Source organism: Staurois parvus, unplaced genomic scaffold (assembly GCF_062004578.1).
Source record: "Staurois parvus isolate SC_StPar_1 unplaced genomic scaffold, SC_StPar_1.0 ptg000696l, whole genome shotgun sequence".
NCBI lineage: Eukaryota > Metazoa > Chordata > Amphibia > Anura > Ranidae > Staurois > Staurois parvus.
Window position 1 is genome coordinate 4133595 of NW_028318492.1, and position 20466 is coordinate 4154060.

General features: G+C 39.8%; 1 protein-coding gene across 2 annotated transcripts in view; it reads right to left on the reverse strand.

Moving 5' to 3' along the window:
* FRMPD4 (FERM and PDZ domain containing 4) overlaps positions 1-20466 on the reverse strand; it is a 463469-nt gene that overhangs the window by 198260 nt on the left and 244743 nt on the right. For both annotated transcript variants that reach the window (XM_089652996.1, XM_089652997.1), the window contains one exon: positions 19458-19574. In XM_089652996.1, coding sequence (XP_089509122.1) covers positions 19458-19574 — 117 coding nt within the window. The remainder of the gene's footprint in view (positions 1-19457; positions 19575-20466) is intronic.

Below are 20466 nucleotides of genomic sequence, written 5' to 3' on the forward strand. Positions count from 1 at the left end.
GGTTTTTTTTAACCTTTCTTTTTCTACATGAAATGGCACTTCATTTAGATTCATGCACTGCAGTGCATTACAATGTTGTACAGTGAGTTGTAATGTTTGTCTGCATTTTTGCACAACACACTTCTACCAAGCTCAATGCAGCATTGCAGTGTGAACAGGGCACATAGAAAAAAAATGTTTTTTATGTGCCCTGGTATTAAGTTTGCTTTGATCTATGCAGCTCAACACAGCTTAACATAGATAGGGTAAACAAGCCCTTAAACTGCCATGATTTAAAGCAAATTTGACATTTGTGTAGGAAATGTTGCTCTCACAGCACACTTAAAAAATATATATTATTATATATAATTATTATATTATTATATATAATATTAGTAAGGACTTGCACATACCAGATGTATCTATTTTACTGCATGGTCTATTTTTTTATTTGTATTTGTGTTTTTTTGTTTTTTTTTTGCCCAGGATTATCATCATAGTTTAAAAATATTTTAAATGTTTTTATTCCCTTAACCTATAAATTAACTTGCACATTAAAAGGGCACATTTTGATGCCTTTCAAATATACAGCATTTCTCCATTCAAGCTGAGATTCTGCTATAATTAAAGTATATATTTATTCAATTTTCAAAAATCTCATATAAGCTTTATCATATTAATGTAATTTCAAAAGTTGTTTTTTATTCTTTTTAAATATTTAGCTCTAAAGGTGAACCCTGGGAATGAAACAAAATCTACACTTGCAGTGAGGCCCTTGTACTGCATGGATAAATATTTGTTTAAACTAGGGGTGTAGGGATAATGTGTATTATTTACTTTATTCCTGGCTGCAGCAGTCTTCCTTAATCTATAATGCCGGTGATCTGCAACATTCTTTCTAAGCAGTTTTGCGCCATTTTGCATGTGCCTAGTCACATATAATGTAGGCTAAATAGCCATGCACTGTGCTTAATGATGCCGAGGGACTGCTCACAACCCACCCACATATAATGTAGGCTAAATAGCCATGCACTGTGCTTAATGATGCCGAGGGACTGCCACAACCCACCCACATATAATGTAGGCTAAATAGACATGTACTGTGCTTAATTATTATTATTATTATACAGTATTATAAAGCGCCAACAGTTCGCTTAGCACTGTACATTACAAAGGGAGACAGAACATGCGACAGAACAATAACAATACAATGTGATACATGAGGTGTTCAAGGGCCCTGCTCCTTCGAGCTTACAATCTAGGAGGGAGGGGATAGTGGTACAGGAGGAGATAGCTGTGGGGGATGGGGTGGTAGGAGGAGTGGAGGAGATCGGCAATTAGCAGGGGTTGGGGTAGGCTTCCCTGAAGAGGTGGGTTTTTAGGGTGCCTCTAAAGGAGAGGAGAGTAGGTTATAGTCTGATGGATTGGGGTAGGGAGTTCCAGAGGATGGGTGACACCCTGGAGAAATCCTGGAGGCGTGCATGGGAGGAGGAGACCAGGGAACTAGAGAGAAGGAGGTCTTGTGAGGAGTGGAGTGTGCGTGTTGGGTGGTACTTGGATATTAGGTCGGTGATGTAATTTGGGGCAGTATGATGGACAGCTTTGTACGTCAGTGTTAGGATTTTGAATTTGATCCGGTGTGCAATCGGAAGCCAGTGGAGGGATTGGCAGAGGGGGGTGGCGGAAACAGAGCGGTTGGTAAGGTGAATGAGTCTGGCTGCCATATTCAGGATCAACTGAAGCGGCGATAGCCTGTGGCAAGGCAGGCCAGTAAGGAGGGAGTTGCAGTAGTCCAGTCATGATATGATGAGGGAGTGGATGAGCAGTTTAGTGGTTTCTGGGGTTAGGAATGTGCGGATTTGGGCGATGTTGCGGAGGTGGAGTCTGCATGAGTTTGTTAGTGATTGGACTTGGGGCTGGAAGGATAGGGTGGGGTCCAGAATGACACCAAGTACTCTGGCCTGCGGGGTGGGCCTGATAGTGACATTGTTGGACGTGATGGAGAAGTCAATGGGGGGTGGTGTGCGGGCTGGGGGGAAGACTAGGAGCTTGGTTTTGGAGAGGTTCAGTTTAAGGAAGTGGAGCGACATCCAATCTGATATGTCGTTTAGTAGGTTTGTGATTCGGACGGAGACTGAGGGGGTGAGGCGAGGGGTTGAGAGATAGATTTGTGTGTCGTCGGCATAGAGGTGGTAGTTGAAGCCATGACAGTGCATGAGCTGGCCAAGGGAGGAGGTGTAGATGGAGAAAAGAAGGGGCCAGAGAACGGAGCCTTGAGGGACCCCAACAGAGAGGGGGAGTGAGGGAGAGGTGGTAGCGAGGTGGTAGAGGTAGGATGAGAGCCAGGAGAGAGCGGAATCTCTGAGGCCGAGGGAGTGTAGTTTTTTGAGGAGGAGGGGGTGGTCGACTGTGTTGAAGGCCACGGAGAGGTCGAGGAGTAGGAGCACTGAATAGTGGCCATTAGCTTTGGTGGTTAGAAGGTTGTTGGAGAGTTTGAGTAAGGCAGTTTCGGTGGAGTGTAGGGGACGGATGCCGGACTGTAGGCGATCGAGGAGGTTGTTGTCGTTGAGGTGAGAGCTTAGGCGATTGTAGACTAAGCGCTCGAGGAGTTTGGATGTGAATGGGAGCAGGGAGATGGGTCTGAGGTTGTTCGGGTCATTGGGGTCCAGGGAGGGCTTTTTAAGTATGGGAGTGATGTGCACGTGCTTCAGAGGGCAGGGGAATGTGCTGGAAGAGAGGGAGAGATTAAAGATGTGGGTGAGGGAGCGTAGGATGGAGGGGGAGGGAGGTCGTAGGAGTTGTGAGGGGATAGGGTCGAGGGGGCAGGTGGTGAAGCGGTCATCAGAGAAGACCTGATAAAAATGTTAAAGCAACTGGCACTCAAGGTATAGGTAACAGTCCCCACAGGTATATATGTATAAAAAAGTGCAGAACTAAAATTATATATCATGTAAAACAATCAATCTGATGCAACATATAAAATAATATAATAATAAAACTGCATATAAATCAGCAGGAAATCAAATCCGTGAATCACTGTGACATTCCGGGCACTAGAGTGCAATGTATAAACTAAATACTATTCACGGTTGCAGAATATTGGAAATGTAAAATAAATAGATGTGACATTGCATGCATTACAGTGGAAAAAAAAACAATTAAATCAATGAAATTCACAATTGCATAAATCCAATAAGTGCAATATTGTATTCAAAGTTCCATCCAAATATCTGCGTTCAAAGTGTCTTTGTGATAAAAGTGCTTGATAATGCAAAGTGCAGGGTGTGAGTACGCGATCAATCGCACAGGGAAATCCACCACCTTGGATGGATGTACACTCACCAGAAGATATATGATAACAGATTTATATTGAATCACATCTGGAGATGGAGAGGCAGCCAGGGGGTTAACCATGTAGCTCCATTGAGGCGTAGATGGATGAAGGGACCCTTGTCCTAAGGAAGATAGCTCAACCACAAGAGCCAGAAATCCATATATAGTGTAGTAATTTTATTAATTCAAAAGCATAGTAAAATCCACGTGGAATGATGAAAATACAAATGACAGGTACCAAAATGGCCGCCGCTCCGTCCTTCGGCAGTGGCGGCATTACGTCAGCAATCTAGGCTCTACCCGACGCGTTTAGTGCACATGCATGTCCTCAGAGGTACGCCCATTGCCAACGTCATACGCGGGTCCCATTTAAATAGCCGCAAAATTAATCCTGTGGCACCATTTTTTTTTGGAGTGTTTAAGGTCTCATGATGTCGGCGGCCATTTTACCAAGGTCCTTTTAAAAAGTACCGGCTACCTTTTTCCGACTTGTTTATGAAGTTTGTCCCTTGGAAAATGGCCGTTGGTACTTTTTAACAGGACCTCTGTAAAATGGCCACCAACATCATGTGGTATTCCCCAAGCCCTGGACACCACCGCCAGCGGGGATTCACCCAGAGTGCCACTTAGGACATTCTGCTCCACAGGGCCTTCCATTCTGCTCCACAACAGCCTTCCATTAAAAATGGACTTGGATGATATTTTTACATGGACCTTATACTAACTTAACCACCCATGGTCCACCCCCTATCCCCTACAGGGTAGATGATCCAGCGCTCCCTATCCACATTCATCCTCTCACATTACTAACTTACTAACTGACATATGAGCATGGATGTTGCACCATTTCTCTAAGCTAAATATCATTAAAACCGAGCTGATAATTTCCTCCTGCATGACTTTCCATAAGGATCAACAATGCAACTATCAATCCCTCCCCTCAAGCCAGAGTACTAGGTATAATCCTAGACTCTGACCTATCCTTTCGGACCCAAATCCAATCACAGTCAAAAGCTTTTAGACTTCACCTCTGCTCCCTTGTTATCTCTCACCTTGACTATTGCAACTCCTTTCTCTTCAGTCTATCATGAATGCTGCTGCCAGAATCATCTACCTTACCAACCGCTCAGTATCTGCCACCCCTCTCTCACCCTCTCTCACCCAAACTGTCCTTTTTGCTCCTCTCAAGCTCCCTTGTCTCCTCCTCCCATGCTAGTCTCCAATACTTTGCCAGAGCCTCTCCCATCCTCTGGAACTTTCTACCTCAATTTGTCTAGCTATCCCTCACAGGTATAACCTTGTGTACCATTTAACCCACACTCTTAAATTGCAAGCTCTTAAGCAGGGCCCTCCTAATCCTCTTGGCTTTATTGTATTGTAACTGTACTCTCTCTCTTTATATTGTAAAGAGCTGTGCAAACTGTTAGCACTATATAAATCCTGTATAATAATATTAATAATAACAATAATTTACATCTACTTTAAGGGAACCATTTTGCAAAAAAAAGAAGATTGTGAATTATTGCAATGCTGTTATTCCGACTGTTTGAGGTCAGTAAAGTTGTAAGGCTGACCTCTTTAAGTATCTAATTAATTGTTGTATTTACCTGTATTTACCTGTACTATGACTTAAACCTATAAATAAAGTACTTTAAAAAATGAAGATAAAAGCATTCGCCAAACAGGGACAGTCATTTGCTGGTAAAAATTAGTCTGGTCCCTGCTGAACCAGCCAAATTTCAGTCAGTGTATTGCCAGATTTTTTTCTCTGTGCTGGCCACGGTCCTCCACTTCTCTATCTTCTTGGATCATTTTTTTTTATAAAGCAGTAAGGGGAGAAGCAAAGGGGAATACTATAGAGTGTCACCTGAGTGAGGACTCTGAGTCTTCTGGAGCTGCTGACATCACATCCAAGATGGCAGAACTAAGCAGCAATCTCAGGGCTTTTGGATCTAAACACAAGGCTAACTTTTACAGGTAAATATAATGTATAAAATACATTAAGTCTACATACAGTGTATGGAAATATTTTTGTTGAAATTAATAATCTGGTGACAGGGCCTCTTTGATAACTTTTTGTGTACCTGTAATCTTCCTCTGCACTTGGGTATGAACAATCCTTCACCTTTCATAGTGGGATGTAAAGTGGGTTTGTAGATATTGTTTATTTATTATAGGTTGGACCAAAATATTTTTTATTCATGTAAATATGAAATATTGCATTTTATTATTTTGCATTTTCAGTTTGAGGTAGCAAAGCACATCTCTCTTTTTTCCTATTTTTCATGCTTTCAGTTTGTTTCTTTGATGCACATTCCCAGAGAAGTCAATTGTTTGCAGAACTCACTGAGTCAACAGTATTCAGAAAAAAGACTCATTCCTTAAACTATAATTAAAGGCAAACTTGTTTTTAGTTTTGGATAGAGTGGAGATGGATTAGAACTGTTAGGTTTTTATTGCTGTCTGTACCCCTGTTAGGGAGATTCACTCTTTCTATTTGTCCTGTTGTCCATTATCATTGAAAGTAAAAGTAAAGAAAAACCCACATTTTGGGTTGTCCCCAGAAAAGTAATAGAGTGGAGATTTTCGAATGGGAACTCTGTTGACCTGGGGGTTCCCAAGGAATTCCCTTAATTTGCAGGGATTATCTCTCACTTCCTGTTTTGGCTATGGGACAGGAAGTAAAGGTAAATCTTCCCAATAAGACAAAGATGGCAAAAAATAAACTGACAGGGGTTATAATGCTCCCTTATTCTATCCAAAAGGAAAAAAAAGATTTGCCTATAGTTCTACTTTAACAAAAAGCTTTGGCTGGAGGTTTCCATACTTTAGCTACCTATTATGCTCTGCAAAGAGTCATTAGTGTAAAGATCAGCAGCAGTGAACCAAGCTGAAAGCAGCTAACTGCGGCTGAATATTCCTAGCAGGACCAGCTTAAAACAGTGACCGTAGGGCTACAAGCTCCTGGTCAGTAAGGCTATGGAAGAGTTGGCCAAACAGAACAACATGTTGTAGGGCTCCATCCCCTTTCTTATGGTTATGGTCATGTCTCAAGATGCAACAGGGAGAAGAGATCTCTCCACAGTGATGGAAATCCTCTGTTATCCAGGTGTCACTGAAACGGTTATCCCATTTAAAACACTTCCCCTCTATTCCTGTTCTGGTGAAAATGTAAAAGTTTGTATTTTCCCTCAATAGTCACCTCATTGACAATGGTTACCAAGTTCAACTAGAGAGGATAATACACTGCAAGGGACAAGCAGACAGCAATAAAAAACGTAGCAGAGGTTCCTTGCCCTACACAAAATGGAAAAATGGAAAACTTTTTAAGAATTTAGAGGAGAACCCCAGTTCGAGGTTACTGAAGGCGTGTAACACTGATTTGCAGTTTGAAGGTAACTTAACCTTTAAGTTGTGCTCCCAAAGGGAAAAATAGCTTATGTATTTATTGAATATTGCCTTAGCTCTTGCTTCCAAAAGACAATGAAACTAATATAATTCACATCAAGGTCATGCTGGTTGCTTTGCACAGACCTTGTGTTATTATTATGTGCACAGATTAGGCAAATGTTATAGTGAGACTCTAGAAAAGTATTTTAAAATTATATTTAATTACAGTTTGTTCCTGGAGTTCCATGTTAATATATTAAATACATTATTGCGAAGATTAATCAAGTCTTAAATGATTTACGAAGTAAAATATATCTCTTTGCACAATTCTAGCATTTTCTTCATGTGATATTTCCTCACTATTGATTATGTTGGTATAATAAAAATAAAAATAAAAATAAAAAGACTTAAGATGAATAGGTTAAATAAAATGTTTGTTTTTTTATCTTTTTCTTTGAAGCATATGTGTAAAGACATAAGAATCTTAACACTAACAAAGACATTATGTGCAACAGAGAAAAATATTACATTAAACCTTCAATGAAAAAGAGTTACATTTTTATTCAATGCAATCTTTGCATGGCTTGAAGCCCAATGCACTTTAACCACTTTTCTACTCAAGGCAATTTTTTCATTTTTTGCACATGTTAAAATCTGCATTTTGTGCTAGAAATGACTGTAACCCCCCAAGAAGTATGTATTTTCTGAAAGTAGAGACCTTGGAGAATAAAATGGTGGCAAATAAAGAGAATAATAAACCCAATATTTGGTAAAATGTAAAAGATGGGGTTGCATTAAATACATAGATACCAAAAATGTAAAGTCTTAAAACGGTGCACGCCCATAGAATCACAAAAAATTATGGTACCCAAAATTCTCTATAGGCAATGTTTTAAAAAGACTTTACAGATCAACAGTTTGGAGTTAACCATGAACTATGGCCCTAGAATTATTGCTCTCACCCCAGTGTTTGCAATCATACCTCAATTAATGCACTTTTTATATGGGTTGTGTACAGGAGTGACAAAGGTGTTTTAGCTTTTTAAAATGATTTTCATTTATTTTATCCAATTTTTTAAAACCTTTTAAACTTTTTTTTACTTTATTGCCATCACAAGGGAGCTAAAAGCCCCCTATCTGAAAGAATGGACAGATGACAGCTACTCTTTATCCTCTTTAGGACCCCCCCATGCAGATATGCTAGTACCTATTACGTGACATGCACGTCCGGGTAGGGGGTGCACCCCAACTGTGCTGTGATTCGGCACAGCACAAGCAGATCAGCCAATGATTGATAGCTGGGACCTGATGATCAGCTCGCTGAATCACAGAACAGTGCCCAATGTTGATAAACAACAGTGGGCACTGTACACAAAGAAGCAATAATGCTGTTTTATTCCTTGCAAATCAGGGGAAAAAAACAAGATCGCTTAGTAAAAGCAGCAGATATCACACACATGACACATTGTTACGCACACAGTTAACCCCTTGATAGCCCCTAGATGTTATCCCCTCCCCAGCCACTGTCATTAGTACAGTGACAGTGTATAGTATGAGCACTGATCACTGTATTAGTATCACTATTGATGTCAGTGTCAGTCAATTAGTGTCAGATTGCCCACTATAAGACGCTGATCACTGCCATTACTAATAATTCCAGTTTATGTCCCATAGTTTTTAGACGCTATAATTTTCACGCAAACCAATTAATATACACTTATTGGGATTTTTTACCAAACAAATGCAGCAGAATATTTTTTGGTCTAAATTTATGAAGAAATTAGATTTTTTTTTATTTGATATGTTTTATAGTAGAAAGTAAAAAATGTTTTTCTTTTCAAAATGTTTTTGTTTGTATAATAAAAAATAAAAAATGCAGTGATAATCAAATACCACCAAAAGAAAGATATACTTGCGGGAAAAAAAAATGATATAAATGTAATTTGCGTACAGTAGTGCATGGCCGCGCAATTGCCAGTTAAATAAGCGCAGTGCTGAAAAGCAAAAAATGGCCTGGTCATGAAGGGGATAAAATCTTTTGGAGCTGAAGTGGTCATAAAGACAGTGGGGGTCTCCCTGCCCTCCATTGCAACTATTCAAATACAGATTGTGTTTGAATAGCTGCATCGTTGGCTACACTAGCCAAAGAATGAAAACTGTGACTTTGGAAGTGACATAATACATGTTGCTTATGGGGTTATAGTTGCAGGCATGGATGCTCTCCAAGCTTCTCCTGATTTCACCAGGGAAGCAATTTCCCATGGTCCTGGGCTCCCTGGTGGAGATGAATAGTCCGGGAACCACAGCCAGTACAGCCTGTACCACCAGTTGTGCTGGGGGAGGGGCTCTTTTAGAACCCTGTAAAATTGATCAGGCAGCTCTAGGGCCATCCAATAAATTATATCAAGAAATTCCTTTGCAAGCTCACAGCTGCAGCAGTACCTGTGCCTGATAAATGTACCTTGGTAGACAAGTGGTTAAACACTGTAATATCGTGGTAGGGTAAGCTACAAGCTTACTGATGTGCAAGTAGTTGATACAAAGTACTACCGTGTTAAGTCAACCTTTACAATGAACTGCTTTAGGTCCCCAGGTAGCTGTGCTTGCAAAGGTACAAGTTCAATTTCAAAGCCAGACAAAACCATTTAATGGTATTCTTTAACCTCCCTAGCGGTCTGAATATGTCCATATTTCTGTGCTCAAAGCGGCACATTTTTTTGCATGGAAATATGTATCGTTTGTATTTTAGGCCTGTAATTTTTAGGAATAACTCACTGAAATCTCTCCGAACAAGAGTCTAGTAAACATCCTGGGTATGTTAAAATTTGAAACACAAAATCATAAATTATAATTTAATAAATAATCATAAAAAATAATAATATAAAAATAATAAATTAAATTCAATAATATAATCAAACCAAAAACACTGAAACTTGAAATATAGCGCCAAGTTCGCACATCACTGAGCAAAGTCGCAAAATCGTTTTCAGTGTCTGATGACGAATTTCCCCACAAATCATTACCACTCAATTCTACAAGTAGTTCTAATTTACTATCGCTGTTCTCTAGCTGGTCTAAAACCGCTTTTGACTTAAAGGGACGCTTTTTGGACACCATGGACGTTTCTCAGTTTCTAGGCAGAAAGAACAGTAAAAATACAGGCGGGGCACAGGACAAAGCACTCGGGACAAAATGTATGTGAAATGGTTTGATACAGTAATGTTTTACTATGTTATTTTAGTGAATTTAGTGAATGTCACTTTTTGACATTTTCAAATTTCCCGCCGTTCTGTCCCCGTACGTCCCAGCGTCGCAGGGGACGGAACCCAGCAGACAGATGGTGGCATCCGCTGGAGGACATTACAGGGGACACTGCAGGAGGGACATTGCGGGAGCACAGGACAAGGTAAGAAGAACAGATCCCGGAGCAGCACCGCATGGTAAGCCCGAGTGCAGCTCGTGGTTACCGCTTTTGGTACTGAAACTTTACCCCGAGCTACACTCGGGAATACCACCAGGGAGGCTACGTCCTCATTTCCAGGCAACCAAAATTAATCACTCAAACATATCTCATGTGTCCTCTAAATCAACAACCCACATCCCACAGTAATGACTTGAGGTTGGACTTCTATTCATAGGTAAAAAAAATAAATAAAATCTCAAACAATAAGGAGGTTACTCTTAGCGTACAAAAAAACTGAGGGGATCAAACAGTAGTACGAAAATATTAAATGTGAACTACAGTGCTGGCAGCATTAGGGGGGTGGGGCAGAGATGACTTTTATTTTAAATGGGTATCATTTATACTGGCCATTTAACACAGATTATAATGCCATAAAATCAAGAGATGTTACAGTTTGCTACCCTCATTTCCAGTTACAGTATGTACAGTGATGTACAGTATGCCTATTTTACATTTGGTTGCAACTTTATTTGGAAATTGTAAATAAGAAATAGCAGAAATAAATGTGCATGGAACAGATGATTTATCCCACTGCTAATTTTCATTCAACCTAAAATGATCAAAGTTCAACTAAACAACTTGGCTTGGTATATAAGAAATTCAACTGAAAATGGCAAGGCTGTAACAATAGCAAATCTGTCATTGATGTTTTTTTTATCTTGCATATGTAGGTGGGAATATTACATTTAGAAAACAACATATTGGGTGAATATACTGACTTTCCCATACTGCCATGTGAAATTTGGCATTTTGCTTCATGATGTAAGATAGCAACACATACTGAAAGCCAGCTCAGGGCTTGACGCTGGGGCAAAATAATAGAAAAGCACATATAAATAATGCTTTTTTACATATACTATATTTAAATCATATAATGAATAAACATTTATATTTAAACTAACATCAGAATATTCATTGTTAATTACTGGATTTAACTCTTGGCTGTAATGTTCTCATTGTATGTCTTCAGGACTAACAAACAAGCCATAATCACTATCTACAAACAGGTTATGTGCTTCCCGAAGTCAAAAGAATGGAAAAAAATTACACCTGTGCCAAAAATGTCTTCAGCCTGGGTTCAAATATATGCGGTGTGGTATATCGCATATGACTCGCACAGGAACCACACCGCATTCCTGTGCAAATCACATGTGATTTGTGTGTGGCGTGATTGGAGCCATACATTTTGTATGGCTCTAATCGCACCGCACCCGCATCAAAAAGGTGCAGGACCCTTTTTTTGGTCCGCACTAGAATCGGATCGCATGGGTATTCACACCTAAGCGATTTGATTCTGCATATTGCACCGCATTTTGCAGACCGCTTTCGGGGTGTTGTTAACTTAACATACACACCCGCAGTGGTTCGCATGAATGGGGTGCGATTCTGATTCAGTGCGGAATCAGCACAGAAAACGCTGCAAATTCTGCACCGCATCAGTGTGAAGCAGGGCTAAATGTCAACAATCAAGTATTTGAGCAAACATCATTGTGGATCCTTACCCTTTTTGGTACTATCTACACCATGATAGACTATCCAATGCACTTTCTGAAATTTTTAAAAATAAATTTTAAAGGATAAGTTCACCTTTCGTAACATGTTATAACCATATTCAGGGTGTAACATGTAACATGTTACGTTTTAGACTGGCCCACGCTCCCCGCTTTGACAGCTAGTGGGAGATCTTCTCCCCCCTCTCTAGCTTTCAAATTTAAAAAAAAAGTGGCCATGCGGGGCTCCGCCTGCCTGGCCACCTCACTTATTCACAGTCCTCTGTGCATGAGGGACTACAAGTTCCGACAGCCTTAGCAGCTGTTGGTTCGTAGTTCTCAATGAAATGCCACGGAGCTGTGAAGAGCCGTTGTAGTTCATTCATTCTCCCTAACAGTAAATCTGCTTGCTTGTACATCCCCTTTGGGTAAACAGATATACTGACAGATCTGCAGGAGACCTGCATGGCACCAGCGATCTGCTGATCACTGATGCAATGCTTTCCAGGCTCTTTTTGGACAATAATAACAAATGCACATTTTTTTACCTGCAAACAAATGTGCATTTATTAGTTTTTACTAAAAGGTGAACTTATCCTTTAAGTTAGAAATTCTGGCATTTACTATGATCTGTGCAAAGGCTTTATCCATAGCCAAAACCTTTTTTTTCTTTAATTTTGAATAGAGTGGGGAAGGATTAGAGGCACTGTCAGGTTTTACTGCTATCTGGGGTTCATCTGGGCAGCACAGTGGCTAAATGGTTAGCACTTCCTCCTGGCAGCACAAGGGTCGTTGGTTCATATCCCAGCCACGGCACCTCCTGTCTGGAGTTTGCATGTTCTCCCTGTGACTGCATGGGTTTCCTCTGGTTTCCTCCCACACTTCAAAGACATGCTGGTAGGTTAATTGGATCCTGTCTAAATTGGCCCTAGTATGTGTATGTATGAATGTGAGTTAGGGACCTTAGATTGTACACCCCTTGAGGGTTAGGGACTGATGTGAATGTACAATATATGTATGTAAAGCACTGCGTAAATTGATGGCGCTATATAAGTACCTGAAATAAATAAATAAACTAAATAGATTTTCCTTAACTTTCTGTTTTGGGGAGAACCTATTAATTAGCAGTAAAGGTTTGCATACCACTTTTATCTACACCATTTAGCAACCAACAACAGATTATTTTTTGGGTGCTTAAAGCCCCTCCGCAGTGTACCAATCTGTAAGTACCATAATTTTAAATATATAGAGTAAGCACACCACTTAACAAAAATGATTAGCACTAAAGTTGTATTAGGCATATTCATACAAATATACAATAGGTACAAATATCACATCAAGCATAATACAACGTAGGTATTCGCTCCACTGTTTAGTCCAACCAACAAAAATACATGCACCTATATAAGTATAGTAAGCACTAGAGATGAGCGAATTATTCAAAAATTCGATTCGGCTGATTCGCCGAATTTCAGGAAGAAATTCGATTCGATGCGAATTAATTCGCTACGAAGTTAACTTATAAAAAGGGTTTCTAGGCTTCAGAGAGCCTTTAAATTAGTGCAGAACACTGTACCTTTAATTTAAATGCCCTTGGAGATGAGGAAGGAGAAGGAGAAAGAGAAGGATGAGAAGAAGGAGAAGGAAAAGGATGAGAAAAAGGAGAAGGATGAGAAGAAGGAGAAGGAGAAGGATGAGAAGAAGGAGAAGGATGAGAAGGAGAAGAAGGAGAAGGAGAAGGAGAAGGATGAGAAGAAGGAGAAGGAGAAGGATGAGAAGATGGAGAAGGAGAAGGATGAGAAGAAGGAGAAGGAGAAGGATGAGAAGAAGGAGAAGGATGAGAAGAAGGATGAGAAGAAGGATGAGAAGAAGGAGAAGGATGAGAAGAAGGATGAGAAGAAGGAGAAGGATGAGAAGAAGGAGAAGGAGAAGGATGAGAAGAAGGAGAAGGATGAGAAGAAGGAGAAGGATGAGAAGAAGGAGAAGGAGAAGGATGAGAAGAAGGAGAAGGATGAGAAGAAGGAGAAGGAGAAGGATGAGAAGAAGGAGAAGGATGAGAAGAAGGAGAAGGATGAGAAGAAGGAGAAGGAGCAGGATGAGAAGAAGGAGAAGGATGAGAAGAAGAAGGATGAGAAGAAGAAGAAGGATGAGAAGAAGGAGAAGGATGAGAAGAAGGAGAAGGATGAGAAGAAGGAGAAGGATGAGAAGAAGGAGAAGGATGAGAAGAAGGAGAAGGATGAGAAGAAGGATGAGAAGAAGGAGAAGGATGAGAAGAAGGACAGTTCTGTGACAGTTTCTGTCTATTTCTGACAGTTCTGTGACATTCACTCCATACAGCGGTTTCAACCGCTGTATGGAGTGAATGTCACAGAACTGTCAGAAATAGGCTATTTCTGACAGTTCTGGGACATTCACTCCATACAGCGGTTGAAACATTGTATCTATTTGTTTCCATAAATGGATCCATTTATGGAAACAAATAGATACAATGTTTCAACCGCTGTATGGAGTGAATGTCACAGAACTGTCAGAAATAGGCTATTTCTGACAGTTCTGTGACATTCACTCCATACAGCGGTTTCAACCGCTGTATGGAGTGAAATGAATGTCCCAGAACTGTCAGAAATAGGCTATTTCTGACAGTTCTGTGACATTCACTCCATACAGCGGTTGAAACATTGTATCTATTTGTTTCCATAAATGGATCCATTTATGGAAACAAATAGATACAATGTTTCAACCACTGTATGGAGTGAGTGTCCCAGAACTGTCAGAAATAGCCTATTTCTGACAGTTCTGGGACATTCACTCCATACAGCGGTTGAAACATTGTATCTATTTGTTTCCATAAATGGATCCATTTATGGAAACAAATAGATACAATGTTTCAACCGCTGTATGGAGTGAGTGTCCCAGAACTGTCAGAAATAGCCTATTTCTGACAGTTCTGGGACATTCACTCCATACAGCGGTTTCAACCGCTGTATGGAGGGAATGTCCCAGAACTGTCAGAAATAGTCTATTTCTGACAGTTCTGGGACATTCCCTCCATACAGCGGTTGAAACCGCTGTATGGAGTGAATGTCCCAGAACTGTCTGAAATAGCCTATTTCTGACAGTTCTGGGACATTCACTCCATACAGCGGTTGAAACATTGTATCTATTTGTTTCCATAAATGGATCCATTTATGGAAACAAATAGATACAATGTTTCAACCGCTGTATGGAGTGAATGTCCCAGAACTGTCAGAAATAGACTATTTCTGACAGTTCTGGGACATTCACTCCATACAGCGGTTTCAACCGCTGTATGGAGTGAATGTCCCAGAACTGTCAGAAATAGCCTATTTCTGACAGTTCTGGGACATTCACTCCATACAGCGGTTTCAACCGCTGTATGGAGTGAATGTCACAGAACTGTCAGAAATAGGCTATTTCTGACAGTTCTGGGACATTCACTCCATACAGCGGTTGAAACATTGTATCTATTTGTTTCCATAAATGGATCCATTTATGGAAACAAATAGATACAATGTTTCAACCGCTGTATGGAGTGAATGTCACAGAACTGTCAGAAATAGGCTATTTCTGACAGTTCTGTGACATTCACTCCATACAGCGGTTTCAACCGCTGTATGGAGTGAAATGAATGTCCCAGAACTGTCAGAAATAGGCTATTTCTGACAGTTCTGTGACATTCACTCCATACAGCGGTTTCAACCGGATTTTTCCTGAAATTCGTATCGAATTCCGGTTCGCCTGGTTCGATTCGCTCATCTCTAGTAAGCACCACCTAAATCATATAGCATCTGATGTTTAGAAATACATACATGAATACAGTGCCCATAATAGTGTAATTTAAAGGATAACTGAGCCAACCCTGATGAAAAGAGAGAAGAGGAGGAAAACCACAGTTTCAGGGATGTAAGAACTCTCTTTTTAAAGAACTTCCTACCTGAGGGTACTGTATGTTTGTATATAATTGTATGTATATGCCTAATACAACTTTGGGGAGAGCCTTTTACCAGACCCAGAAGTGAGGAGAAATGTGCAGCAGGGAAACAAACAACAATAAAAAGATGATAGAGGTTCTAGCACTCTCCCTACTAACTTAAATAAAAAATATATCATTCTGTTTGTGTTGCTGTTTCATTTACTTTCTGTCTGAGGAAAAAATTCTCACTAGAGCATCTTTTTAAAATCTACAAAAATCTTTCTTTTGTACACTTTTTAGATTATTCTGCATACTAGGAATTATACCTCATACAGTGATGTGTCAGGGAAAATGGAAGGGGGAATCTTGCACCCTGGCCGAGCTAAAGGTTGTGCTTTTTTATCTATTTTTGGCTTGGGGGTTAAAGTCTACCTTCATCATTGTTTTATACACTACAAAACAGTTTTGTTCATTTGAATAGAATGAGGAAAGGTAAGAAGTCTTGTCAGATTTTTATTTTTTTATTCACCATTGAGAGATTTTCCCTCACCTAATGCCCTGATACGTGTTAGGAAGTGTAAAGAAATTCTCCAAAGTGAGGTGTTATCATTGACAGTTGTCACTAGAACACATCTGCCTGTTTGAAAAAGTTCCCTTCACCAAATATCTGAAAAGTAAAATATGCCCACTGAGGACACAGATGACTCTAAAAGCCCAAAAGAAGGTCTAACACACCTTTCTATGTCCAAAACATCAAAATACAATTTATGTTTGCTAGAGTACCATTTAGGAAGCTTTTTCTCCCTAGCCTGTGATTGATAGCCTGGTTGGGAATAAACTGAAATTATTAATAAAGATTTTTAAATTATCTAGACACATATATACTCAATGGCCACTTTATTAGGTACACCTTGCTAGTACCAGGTTGGACCCCCTTTTGTCTTCAGAACCGCCTTAATTCTTTATGGCATAGATTGAACAAGGTGTTGGAAACATTACTCAGAGATTTTAGTCCATAGTGACATGAGTTACTGTTGGTTTTCTATCATCTCGAACCAGTGTGCCCATTCTCTGACCTCTGACATCAACAAGGCATTTTTGCCCACACAACTCACTGGATATTTTCTCTTTTTTGGACCATTCTCTGTAAACCCTAGAGATGGCTGTGCTTGAAAATCCTAGTAGATCAGCAGTTTTTGGAATACTCTGACCAGCCTGTCAGGCACCAACAACCATGCCACGTTCAAAGTAACTTAAATCCCCTTTCTTTCCCGTTCTGATGCTCGGTTTGAACTTCAGAAAGTCATCTTCACCACATCTAGGTGCCTAAATGCATTGCGTTGCTGCCATGTGATTGGCTGATTATCATTTGTGTTACCAAGAAATTGAACAGGTGTACCTAATAAAAAGGCTGAAGAGTGTAAATAATGCATTTATTTTTATTGATGTCAGAAAGAGCCTAGCATGTACTCAAGCCAAAAATTGGGGAAATTACTAGAAAAAAGAATAACTAATGATTATTTTTGAAATATATTATAAACATTATTTTTTAAATCCATTTTCAACTGTCTTTAAAGCGTCCATTTCCATATTGCCATTGGAAGTTTAACCTCTAACTAATATTGTACACACACCTACCAACTAAAACAAGGAGATTCTGTAACCTCTTTACTTACATAAAGGAACATTGACTTTTAATGGAACATAACACTACACATTCCAAAGGACACCATACAACTTTGTTATTGTTATTAATAACTCCTCCAAAATAAAAAAGAAAATACCTAAACAAGCACTTTAAGCACTTTAACCAATATCAGAACAAATATAATGGGTATTGATTCAAAATATATATTCTAATGCTGAGTAAATAAAGTTTTAAAAACATTTTCATTAATTAAAAATAAAAACCTTTTCGATATCCAATATAGCTGTATAATTGGTGTTTGCATCTGCTATTACTTTTCTTTCAAAAGATAATGGCAGTTTCATGTCCATACTATCGTATTCCTTGAACAGAATATATTTTGCTGATAAACAGTCCCAAAGGTCAGAATGTGTATCCAATTCTGCAAGGTGCTCAAGATTCCTAATGCGCCATCTGTACACTTGATATGGAGATGCAGGTCTCTTGCCAGGGTGTATGCAATTTTACCAATACTGTCCATATTTGAGTCATCATTCATCATTTCATGGGAAGTTTCAGTTTTTCCTCTGGTTAAATTAATCTCTATTACTTTGATTTGCATTTATGTTTGTATTCAAAGCCCAATGTCTGTATCTGTTAACGTTGACTTTGATCATTTGCTTGATTTACTCATTTCAGATATACTAAAGTGTACCTTTTCTGTATTTTAGAAAATATCCGTTTTGTGCTTTTAACAATATATAGGACTTCTCTCGCTATACTTTTTCACGCATCATGTTTTTCTTCATCACATTTCATATAAAGATTGTATACAACTCTCTATCTAACTATCTGAATGCAAGATATTGCCTAAATCCAAAACCTTTAGAGACATTCCAGGAAGCAAACAAAAGCATTCAATGAGCTAATAATGCTGTTCAGTAAACACAACTGCCAAAGTCAGAAAAGCCACTTAGTCTACCTTAATCTATGTAATTCTGTTATTCAGAATAAGAACTCACAGTTTCATAAAGGACCATTAGGAAGGCAGATGGAATCAACTCCCTGAAGTATGTTTGTGTAACATTCTAGTCCTTTGCTTCCTGCATCATTTCTTAGTATTGGAATTTTAGCACTTACGTCCATGTTCATGGACTCTTTGAACTGCTTCTCTTCTCATAGAAGACTATTGTACTACAAAAGCAGCTTAAAGTAGGTCAAATGCAGGCCACAAAGATGTCAGCTGCTTGTCAAGTGAATTGTGATTGCTCTTAAAATGAAGTCAAAAGCAAGTTCATTGACACAGCCAAAAGCTGTTCCAGCATCACCAGCATGTACATTCCAGGATCACCAGATTTCAAACAATATCTGGATTGAAAATGAACCATTCAACAGGTAAGCTGTGCTCATTGTATTTTTATCAAGGACCCCATGTCATCCTGTGTTTATTTTGATCTTCTGCAACAAATAACAGAACATCCCAAGCCATAGTCACGTGACAGCCAGTGCTAGGTAGCATCTCGGCCCATACATTTTGAAATAACCTTACAGAAATCCCCCCGCCACCCCTCCCAAGCCTCAGAAATACCTCACAGTGCCCCATCCCTAAGGAACAAGAGCAGGCAGACATGGGACAATCAAGAGACATGTAGAAGTGGGAGACATCATGCTCTGGGGGACCCCTCTCTACCCGTTAGTACAGAATGATGACTTGGGCTGTGTCACATGAGCAGAAGTCAGTGTGTTTGAAGAGAGGAGAGGTCTGTGTACTGTAGTCAGGGCTATGGGCTGCTCAGTCTAAAATGCCTGGGCCTATTTTTTGTCCTAGTCTGGGCCTGCCTATACCCGCATATAACCGACTAGGAGAGCAAACTGTGCTGCAACATTTTCTCATTTCAAACAAAGCAAACATGTTAGAGCTGACTCTGTTATTACTGTGCTATATCTCACCACATCAGTGGGGAGATTTACAACCAGAAAAAGGACCTGATTCTCTCAGCTACTAAAATCTTATTGACCTTAGCTAGGTCCATCTGTGCAAAATATTAGTGACGTTCCCTCTATATTTTAGTGTTAGATCAATTGGGTGCTCAAATAGTATGTATTTAATTTGTTTTATCAGTAAGCTCAACCATATTTCTACATTCAATTTTATCTTTCCATTGGGGTAGCCAGACATAAAAATTTAATTTTAGAACTTTAAGGCGGGTTTTGTAAATACTTCATAGTCATGCTTATTACCTGATGAAGAAATCTCTTCCATCTCTGTTTGTCGCCATCTCCCATCCATAAGGTGGTCCCTGTGGCAAACTCCAGGTCCCAGTAGGTGGAGGCCACCCTGAAGATTTTGATCTATGACTGTAAAAAGGCAAAAAATGATGGTCATACATTCTGTTCACTTATATATTGTTTGAGTATCTACTGTCCACGTAACACATCTAGAAATATGTTAGTGTAAAAGCAATAAAGTCATAAGGTTTTTTTACCTTAATGCATTACCTCCATAAAGGTATAAAACCCTCAACTACCTTTTCCTTCCCCCTCCCTAAATACATACCTGAGCCCTCCTTCAATCCAGCACTGTGCCCGTCTGCAGCAGCGCTGGTCTCTCTCCCTACTCTCACAAAACACAGAGCCTGCTGCTGTCAATCAAATCCAGTGAGGAGAGAGAGGGAGTGGGGCCAAGCCACACTGTGTATGTCTATTAATGCACACAGCCTGGCTCAGGAGCAGGGGCGGACTGACCATTTGGAAACTCGGGCACTGGCCGAGGGCCCGGGGTCAGTAGGGGGCCCCATGAGATGCCCCTGGTACCTTTTTCATAGGCTTTTTTGAGTTTGGGCAAGGACACAGGGGTCCCATGATCCCCTATTGCCCGAGGGCCCCATGAGTTGTCAGTCTGCCCCTGCTCAGGAGTGCCCTTGCACGTGTTCTACCATTGCAAGCAGCTTGCTAAGGTAACACACACAAAAGAGGTGGAGCAGAGTGCGCTGGCAGGGGACCCCAGAAGAGGAGATAAGAATGTTCTCTGTGCAATACCCCTGCACAGAGCAAGTAAGTATAATTTTTTTTTTATTTTAGGGAAAAAACATCCTTTAATACTGCTTGAACTAATGTAATGCACTAATCATGCCCTTATGATTAAATAGAGAATTAATACTAAATTAATACTAAATGAAAAATCGCATTAGCTTGTGCTGGATGGCCAGAATTTCAATCAAGGACAATCTATATATGGAGTTTGTACATT